The sequence below is a fragment of the Nuphar pumila genome, chromosome 9, assembly GCF_984573655.1.
Source record: "Nuphar pumila chromosome 9, dmNupPumi1.hap1.1, whole genome shotgun sequence".
NCBI classification, from domain to species: domain Eukaryota; kingdom Viridiplantae; phylum Streptophyta; class Magnoliopsida; order Nymphaeales; family Nymphaeaceae; genus Nuphar; species Nuphar pumila.
This window is the reverse complement of record NC_143257.1, coordinates 13,377,645-13,387,890: the sequence shown is the minus strand read 5'-3', so window position 1 is coordinate 13,387,890 and position 10,246 is coordinate 13,377,645. Positions and strand designations below refer to the sequence as shown.

At 35.8% G+C, this 10,246-nt stretch overlaps 1 protein-coding gene across 1 annotated transcript; it reads right to left on the bottom strand.

Moving 5' to 3' along the window:
• Positions 1-6,487: 6,487 nt before the first annotated feature.
• On the bottom strand, positions 6,488-7,973 carry HP6 (histidine phosphotransfer protein 6). Its single transcript, XM_090017053.1, has 5 exons — positions 7,905-7,973; positions 7,698-7,828; positions 7,437-7,580; positions 7,222-7,294; positions 6,488-6,541 (listed from the first exon to the last, which is right to left on the bottom strand). Exons 1-5 carry the CDS (start codon positions 7,971-7,973, stop codon positions 6,488-6,490), a joined length of 471 nt encoding a protein of 156 aa, XP_089873179.1.
• Positions 7,974-10,246: the final 2,273 nt, after the last annotated feature.

Genomic DNA, 10,246 nt, shown 5'->3' with positions numbered 1-10,246 from the left:
TTGTCATTAACCTCGTTATTCATGAGGTTCTCACAAGTCACGGTTAATATAACGAGGGCTTCCAGAAGGAAATCCCTCTATGCAGCCCACCATGGGGTTGTCATGCGACCCTCTACAAGAAATTTAATTCGATATGAATGTCTATGTTTGCACAAACAAATGTTTTTCTATTAATGTCCCTATTTGGCATCTAGGTCCAAAATTTGCATGAATAAAAAAATTTAAACATTTTAGGGATTACTTTCATAGCAGTACATAAAAATTAAAAAGGAACACACTTACCAGGCGATATCAGTCAGTTGGATGAGTTTGAGCCAAATATTTCCTTCTGCTCTGATACCAAGTTATAACACTCCAAAATTTCTATTATGAAAATTGTGTATTTTTTTTTAAATGGTTTTATGAATTGCAGTGAAAATTGGAATGAGATAAAAAGCTTGGGTGTATTATAGGTCTATCATATCCTTTTTAAATAAACTTCAAATTTAAATTTTAATATTCACAAATAACTAAATGTCCATTACCAATTTTGAATTAAATAATATCAGAGTTCTTTCAAATTAATAATTATCAGAGTCTTTGAGCACTTGTAAATGCTCACAATCCAAAAAGAGGAAAGATCTGGCTTGGTTCCTTTCTCAAGCTCCCGCCATTGTGTGCTCTTTTATTCACTACCTGAAAAATATTTAATAATAATGTCAAACTAATAAGTCCTTAGTAGAAAAGTGCTATTCAATATAAATAAATTAAAACATGTATGCAAAAGTTTATTCCAATAATTACATATGCTTAATTTAAACAACACTTTAAAGTGAAATATGATGCAATGCTTACAACCTTCCCAATCAGACACATTAGCATATTTCTTTCAACCATAGGCATATAAATATTTAAACATGCATGAACAGTTAATAATGCATGTACTTACCATTGTCGAATTTGAATTATATACATGAGTGACTTTAACAATTTTAATTAAGTTTTTTTAAATAATATATGCTATGCCTAACTAAATGCACAATCACTTTAGGTTTCAGTTCTTGGCCCTGTGGATACTAACATAGGCAGTAACCTGAATCAGGGCCATGACCCATGCAGTGTTTTCAAACAATTGCGACTTTGGCTTGTCTAGACACCATTCACTAATGTCGGGTGAGGGATGACTAGAGTGAAAGAATCTCCTAACACCACCATCTCGATGCATCAGACTTTACTCATGAGATTCTATTATCTATGCTGCAATATAATGTAGAAGGTTCTCATATCTTCGTGGTTGTGGAAGAGCAATCTTTCATACTTAAATACGGTATCTATGAAGCCAAAAGTACCGCTTATCCTCTCCTTATAAGCATTAGTGTTTAATGTTAAATGTTTAACTCTTTTAGTTCATTGATTCTATGCAACACACATATGAATAATATTTACAAAATTTAGGCCCATTTAAGGCTCATGGATGCACATGTTTTAAATGTGAGACAATAATCATGCGTTAAAGCATTTTTAACTTTAACATTTATTCATGCACATGCAATAATTATATAAAATAAAGCATCCACATTCATTTACAATACATGCTCATTTCGCTTAATTCAATAATAATTGGCGACAAAGCCAATTCATGCATAATCATTTCATTCAATTCATGCTCCATCTTGAACAATTAATCCCTACATAAAATTTATTTTAACAGTCCATATGTAGCATGATACAATTCACAAAAGGGTACTCGAAAGTCGTAGAGACATCACACGTATTTGCTAACCGAGCCTTTAGCTGGTTCAGAACCCGTTAGACCTTAAGTTTGTCTGACTGTTATAATTGTCAAAAAACAGTTTACATTCTGTTGATAAAGCAAAAAATTTAATAGGTTGTAGAGAATTTTGCCTGCTTTTCAATGCCATAAATTGTTTATAAAAATTTCTTCGTATGAGGAGGATATGATCGGTTTATTATATGCCTATACTTTTTTGTTTCAACTGTTACAGTTCAATGCTCAATCCGAGAACAAAGCTAAAAATTTCATAGATTGTGTAAAATTTTGTTAGCTTTCCAAAGCAAAAAGTTGTTCATAAAAACTTCTTCAGAGAAGAGATAAAAATAATTTACCAGTCGGGTGTCAATCTGGAAATGCATAATAAAGGGTAATATCACCTGAATTCATATTTCTAAATTTTTTCAACAACAAACTATTCAATATCATTTAAAAAAATCTCAATATATGATGTTTACATATTCCTTCATAGACAAATTCCAATTTTATAGCCCTTAGGCAGAAAAATCAATCCATCTTTTCGAATACTATTTCTTCAGAAATATTTTTGGTGTTTCTCAAATTTCAAGCATAGAGTTATATTTTTCCCATGACAAAAATAACAAAATCTTAAATAACATCATACAACATACATGATAATATTAAATAAAAAAATCTAACTAAAATTTTTACAAGAAAACAATATATTTTACTCTATTGTATCTTGAAAACGGTTTTTATTTATGAGAAACTCATAACATAAGACATATATTTGATGTTAGGTTTTTGTTTCAAGTGAAACATTTTCTCTAGAAATTGAACCAATTTTCTTATGGAAAAATTCGATCAAACTTCTCTTCACAAGCCCAATTCAAAATTTATGAAGACTATTTTTTCAAACAAATCTAATACTCTGAATCCAGGCTAATCGGTTAAGCCCGATTTGCTTGTATTCGAACTCAATAGCCATTTCACATATATATTTTTTGTAGGGTTTAAATCACAATTTTATTCACACGTATATGCATGTGTACAACTCTAATTAAGAGTGTATGTACGCATATTGGTATTGAAATCCAATATTTAAATAGGTTATGAGAAAAATGATTTTTGAGGGGGGTTTTATTCAAAAAACCCTTTCTATTATAATTTTGATAAAATCTTCACATGGAAGGTTCGGTACAGGGTTCACCTAATTAGAAATCAGAATAAACTCATGGCTACGAGTTTTGATCTATGTGTAGAGAATTGAAACCCCCTACCTTTGTTGCAAAAAGACTCCTCTTAGTTGAAAAATGAACACTTTCCAAGCGAACCGGCCATCCACTTAATATGGTGGCTGCGGCTAGATGCTCAACCTTCTCTTCTAATGTGGGTAGGTTCACCCCTTAGTTGCACAAGATGAAAACCACACAGAAAAGTAGAAGAGAAAGAAGAAGAAAGAGGAGGAAAGAAGAAAAAATGAGAGAGAGAATAGAAAGCTCAAAAAAACTAAAGAGGGCCAAATAGGAGGGGCGTGAGCCCTCCTCCCTTTTTATAGTGTGTAGGGACTAGATCAAGGGAAAGGGCTAATATCATCCCTTGATCTAATCTCTTCTAACTTTCCTTTCTTCAAATCTTCTAAGTTTTTTATTCTTTTTTTTTCATTTGACTTATATTTTTTTTCTAGCTAGTGACATAGGTTCGTATTATATTATGTAATATATTTATTGTATATCATATAGTACATGTTCATAGAGGCTGGTCGACACCCCCATATAGGGTCCTACCTTTTCATAATGCACAAGGTCAAGCTTGCTTGCTTGGCAAGCAAGTTTGACTTTGTCAAGGTATATATATATATATATTCCTTTTCTCTTTTCTTTTCTCCCTTCTTAATATCCAGTCCATCCTAGAAAGATCTAGGATAGAACGTCCCCCCCTCTTGGGAGGACTTCCCTTAGGAATATGGCAAGTTTTGGCTTGTTTCTACAATGGTGTTTTTTTTGTAACTTTTAAAATCTTTGAATTTAAAACTTTAATTTAATTTTTTTTATCTTAAGTCAACAAAGAGGTGCCACATAGGATGGAACGGTCCACCTATGGACCTCTACCATTTTATGCATTGTGTTTAAATTAATTTTTACATTCCACTTTTTTTTCTTATTTTATAAATTAATTTTATTTAGTATTTTGGATTTAAAATTTTTTAAAACTATATTTTAAATTTAAATAAAATTACTATAAATATAATTTGACGTCTATGTGGAAAAGAAAAGAGAAGTAGATGAAAATGATGATGATGTAGCTTGTATAAATAAGGGTAAAGTGTCGGTGGAAAGTATGAAGATTAAGATTATTTAAACTTTTCTTGAATTCATATATATGTGTGTACTATGTTTTGAACGTGCTTTATGAGGCATCAAAGGTGTGCACCATTAATGCCTCTTTCCCCCGCAACCCGGATGCTTAGGCCTCTTAAAGGGAAGTGAGGCCCATGCTTATGATGCTTAAGCCTTATATGAGAAGATACATGTTTTGGTATGTCTTTTCAATTGATATTTAAGTCTCAAAAAACCAAAGCTTATCAATCTATTTATACTGGAAAAAAGTATATAATAAAAATATTAACAGTAAGATATTTTGGGCATTACAAATATATTAAAGATTGGCTAGAGATATTTAAAGGTAGAAAACCAAAGGCATGGTTCTTATACAAAAGAATGAGTACGAGAAAAGGAAGATCACTAGGAATAAGTTAAAGACTAATATTTTTCTTTAGTGTTTTTTTTAGTTCTTATATCTTATTTGTTTGTTCTTATCTATTTTAATCTAATATTTCCTTTGAATAAAGGTTATTTTAGTTTAATCATTGTCTTTTTAATTTTTTTTCTTAAATTCTTAATCACAAAGTCACAATTAGAACTTTTTATACATACACACGTGTGTTTGTGTAAGATTTATAGAATAATATAAGTTTTTATAATTTTCTAAAGACTAATATTATTACAAAGGCTTAACATTTTTAAAGAACTTAAGTGGTCTCGCCTTGCACCATAGGGACACCAGGACATGCAATAATCGGTGCATACTCCATTAGTATCGCTCCTGTCAACGACCAACTCATGCAACACAAGGGACAGCAGTTGTCATATTGTATACGACGGTATATCCCATCCCTTCCGTGCATATCACATGATGAAAGTGTGTAGCGGCCCCACTCTCACATATCTTAAGGTTCTCAAGTGTGATGTGAGGTGGGGATTGAATGTAACCCATGATCAATTATATACAATATGACTGTAACTGCTATCGACACAAGGATATTACAGATATAAAGGTTGCCGTGTTGGGGCCCAGCCTTGGGGGAGCCAGGGAGTAGCTGCCCCGTATTAAAAAAGGCAAATCCTTGTAGGAAGGTTGTCAAAGACGTTACATGATCAAATGGATTTGGACTATGTTTGGGAGAGGAAGGTGGCTAAATGTGGATTGGGAACCTATCAACTCCAAATACTAAAAATTTTAAATTTCAACTTAACTCCTTCAACAAAAAGGAGGCATTTACAACTCCTTGAATCACAAGAACTCTGGTGGGTTCCTGAACTTTTTAAGGTCCAATTTTTTTTTATCTCATTACCTCAATAGATCCTATATTCACTTATTTTAGCCCATTATTGACGGTTACTTATGCCTCCAAACAATCTACAACTCCTTTAAAATCCATTTTTCTTAAAGTCTAGTTTTTGTATTTCCATGAACTCTTTGCAAATCCTCTGCACTGGTTCTCAAATAGAATCGTAAAGCATTTATGTGCCGAACACTGGACCACGCCTTGATATAAGAAGGTCTTCTATCAACCCAAACAAAAATTTTCGAAAGACAAAACGCGCATTATTCATTTTGAATGTGTCCATCTGAATCATAGCTCACACAGAAGTTTGCCACTCGATTCTCTTCTTGGAAGAAAAAGAGATAAATTGACCTTGACTATGGTCATCGAGACCACAAATGGAGAAGTTGTGCGTCTCATATATTTGCAGGAATCGTCCAACTGTTTGCAGCAAAGCCTTGCCGTTGATCACCCTTTACTCCTGAGATATTGATTCTTCTCAAGAAATGTATGTGAATAATTAATTTATTGGGAGACGGTACCAGGTCAGAGTGCTTTGGATGCTGTTCATTTGTGAGATGAACGGCATCCCAAACACCACCATTTTTCCTTGTTGTCAGCCCCCATATTTTTTGTGGTTTAGATGCCGTTCATCTACAAGATGAATGACTGAAAATCTTGGTGGGACCCATCTAAGAGGTCAACTATCAAACCGTGGCATTTGGGTTGCGTTCATCAAATGGATGAACGGCATCCGTCATAGGTGCCTCTTCATTAATAGGGTAGAGGAATTTTCCTAAAACAATAAATAATTATTTGGAATGAATAACTTCCTGGGCTTGCTTTCTTGCTCGTGACCTTCGACTAATTGATAACGGATGCATCATGCATGTACATATTCAACAACAGTAAAGAGAAAGTCCCTCTCCTCAGAAGACAAGTCACAAAGCAACAAGGTAATAACTTTGTTTCATTCATCGTCCATGGAACAGTAGAAACCAAATTGATAACACTCTTCATGTTAGTTGCCAACAGACAAGTAACACCCTTACGCTCTTTTCTTTCCCTTCAAATTTTGCAATTGATATTAGTTAGAAATAAAAATTGACAGCCAAGTACATCTGATATTATCACAGCCAAACTCTATATCACTCAAACATTGGGTATCTGACTCCTGCTGCCAAGACGTGCTGCTGCTCAATCTGGGACCATAATGAAAGTTAACTCAAATCAGAAATCCTTAAAAAAAGTTCATTAAGGAAAGTGAGATAATTAACAGCGGCTCGGGTTGCCTGAATATCAGCGAGCCTGGGGAGAAGGTGCTGACTCTTTCATCCGACTCGTGCCTTTAACTGGTGGGCCCTAGGGGTGGCAATCGGGTTTGGTGGGTCGACCCGACGGGTTGGCAGGTCAGCATACCTCAACCCGAACCCAACCCGTTTATTAAACGGGTCGGCTGTGGCAAACACGAACCCGACCCGTTTATTAAACGGGTAACCCAACACGACCCCCCAACCCTTTTAATAAACGGGTTGGGTCAGGTAAACGGGTTGGCGGGTTGGCAGGTTGACCCGCTCGCCTAACCCATTTATTAAACGGGTCAGCCGGGTTGGCAGATTGGCATACCCCTAACACAAACCTGACCCATTTAATAAACGGGTTAGGCGGGTTGACCCGTTTATTAAACGGGTCAGTTTAAGCCCAACCCGAACCCGCCTAAGAGGCGGGTTGGCGGGTCGTGTCAGGTTTTGCCACCCCTAGTGGGGCCAGTAAGTGCTTGGGTGTGGAGGGTCCACCCGGGGATCGGGCCTATTAAATGACCCGGTTCTCGACGAGTAGTCGTTAAAAAAAAAGGGAGATAATTAAGAAAGAAATGGATCACCTGAAAGAGTTCGTGCAGTTTATTCTTAAGGAAGCAGTATTCGTACTCGAGGTGCTCTAACAGTCGCAAGCACCTGGCAGTACAAGCACAAGGACAACCTTGAATCACCATATTCCCTTACATTCTATTTCTGATAAAAGATTAGAGGAGAAAAAACAGAAAGGCAAAAAGGAAGGACAAAAGGCAAAAAATTAAGCACCCATTTTGAAGCGTACCCAGCTCGGTTATTCTGTTCGGAAACGGAGCGAAAAGCGAAACACACGTTTCTCACTCGTTTGGCTCCTATGCTGGAGCTGCTGCCCACCAGCTGATTCAAGTGGTTCCCCATCTTCTTATAGTCCGTGAACTCTCGCTCAGCCCTATTAATTTTTCCGTTTTTTTCAGAATTGCATGTAAACAGTTAATTTATAAAATCGTCAATTCATCTCGATTGAGAAACACAATCAGAAAATGCAGCAAGAGAGAGAGAGAGTTACAAAAGAACTCGGAGGTTTGTCAGTAGCTTTTCTGATTCCCGGAAATAGATAGTGACAACTTCCGCTACAAAGTTTGGAGAGGTCTCGTCTTGCAGCTGTTGCAGCTGCAGGAATTGTTCGTCCAGGATTTCCTAAGCAACACAAACCACAAGGATCGTCAACCCCACTCCCTCAGAGAGAGAGAGAGAGAGAGAGGTCGACGCAAACCTGGTGGAGAAGCAAGGTAAGAAGGCGATGCATATCAGCCTGCAATCTATCAGCCCCGAGGCCAAGCATCCACATTGGCAACCCCGTCTTGAACCCTTCTCCTGCTTCCAAGCTAACACTAGTGGTGGTGATGGTGGTGAGAGAGAGATGGCCGGGCAAGTTTTGTATGACACGGGTTAGCTGTTCCTTTTCATCTCATTCTCTTTGATTTATACATACGGAGAGAGAGAGAGAGAGAGAGAGAGAGAGAGATGTTTTGGGGGCGTGCGTGAGGTGGTGGAATGGATCGAGAAGAATGCGTGGCATCTACCAGACCAGCCGCAGCTAGCGACCTGCGGACGTTAGCCTCGCGTGCGCTGCCTTTTTGCAGCCTTTCAACGGGTTTCCTCTACCATGGACAGACACAAGAGAGAGGTGCCTGCAGCCGATAAATGTCGGCGTCCTAAAGTTAGAGGCACCTTTTGCATCTTCTGTTGCTTCACAGTTCACAGTCCCCTCCGGTGATCTTCAGCCGCGGCACCCTAAAATTTCGGCCAACCACGACACCACGTGGCAGCTGTAATTTTACTCGTGATGGAGCCTTTCTTTCTTATGATTGCTACAGTCTTGAACTGGACCCAGCCCTTCTCTTCTTGGATCCATTCCAAGAGAATTTTGGGATTCCGCTTGCTTGCCTTTTTACTTCGGCGGGCGGTGTATCCCTCTCATGGACAGCAGTTCAGGTTCAAATAAAATAACATCTTTTCCCTATAATTTGCCAATAAAAACATAGGTATCATGATATATTCATTTCAATGATAAAATCAAAATATTTCCAATGTATTGCAATCTTTTTTTAATGGCAACACTTTCGAACATGCGACTTTCTGCTTTACATGTTCTTTTCCTTCATATAGTTTGCTTGTTTATTTTACAAGTTTCATTATTTCCACATTTTTCCGTTCGATTGATATTTTTTTTCCTTTGAACCACTTCAAAATCAAGGTTTTGAATCTCTGGCCGTTGAATTCCTACAAGCACTCAATTAAAAGTTAACTTTAGCATGCAAAACCAGTTATATATATATATATATGGCTACTAATAAAGGTATAAGTAGAAATCACTTTTTTTTTTAATTTTTAATTTTTGGTAGATCAAATGTTATGGATGTGATCTACATGTTTTGTTTAGTAAGAAACTTGTTTTGAATCATGTGATTATGATAAGTAATTAGGTTTTTAAAGGGGTCCAAAAATCAATGGCTCACAATGTGTCAAAATTTATAACTCAAAAGATCACATTTTTACATAAAAAAAATCATGACATTTATGTGGTTAGAACGAGTCAATGCAACTATCACCTATGATTTCTAGCTCATTAGTTTTGTACCTTCATGAATAGCCAATATTTACCCTATATATATGTTAAAAGAAGTGTGTGTTTATTCTCACGCATGCAAGTATGGAATTGTTTGGACACATGTTTGTCTCTTTATACCTTGTGATGCATTGACTTTAAGTCACTCATCCAAGTCAAACTTAAGTTTTATGAAAAAGTTAAATCATGATTATAATTGTCCAACACTTATAAGAGGCATATACTCTAAGACTTTTTTGATAAAAATTAAACTTAAGATTGTAATTGGCTATGCAAACTTTTTAGTAAAAGTCAAACCTAAGGACATAATTGTTCATGTAACGTAGAAAGAGGACATAAAGAAAAACAATTCAAAAGCTACAACATATGTGAATTTAGACCTGGGATCCAATAAGACCCAACCCAACCTGCAACACAATAGAAAGACACAAGGTTGAATGCCACACCTTATCTTATTAGGTGTCAAAGCATGAGGGCCAAGCAATTAGGACTCGACAACTCAAGTAGGTGAGTGACCACAAACAAGGCTACACTCAACACAAAGGAGACATGTGGCATATCACCCTAGCGAGTATAGGAGACTATAAATAGGGGATGGATGAAGACCTTTTCTCATCACTTGAACCATCCCACCTAGAGAAGAAGAGAGAGAGAGAAGAAAAAACAAATTTCAAAGTAAGTGTTATTTATCATTTTAAAGTTAGAGTTATATTCAAATTTAGGGATTTATTTTGAAGTAAAATTACAAGTTATCATTTTTGAAGTTAGAATGATAGTGTGAGTTTTAAATTAGATTCAATTTTTATAATTATTTATAATTTCTGAAGATTGAGTTTGAATTAAGATTTGTAAATAAAAATTTATCTTGAAATTAGGACTTAACGTTTTTAGGGAAAGTAAGTTATTAATTATCTTTTTTATTAAATTTACATTTTGAAATGAGTTAATATTTACCAATCAAAATTGGGTTTATGTTTATGTTTACA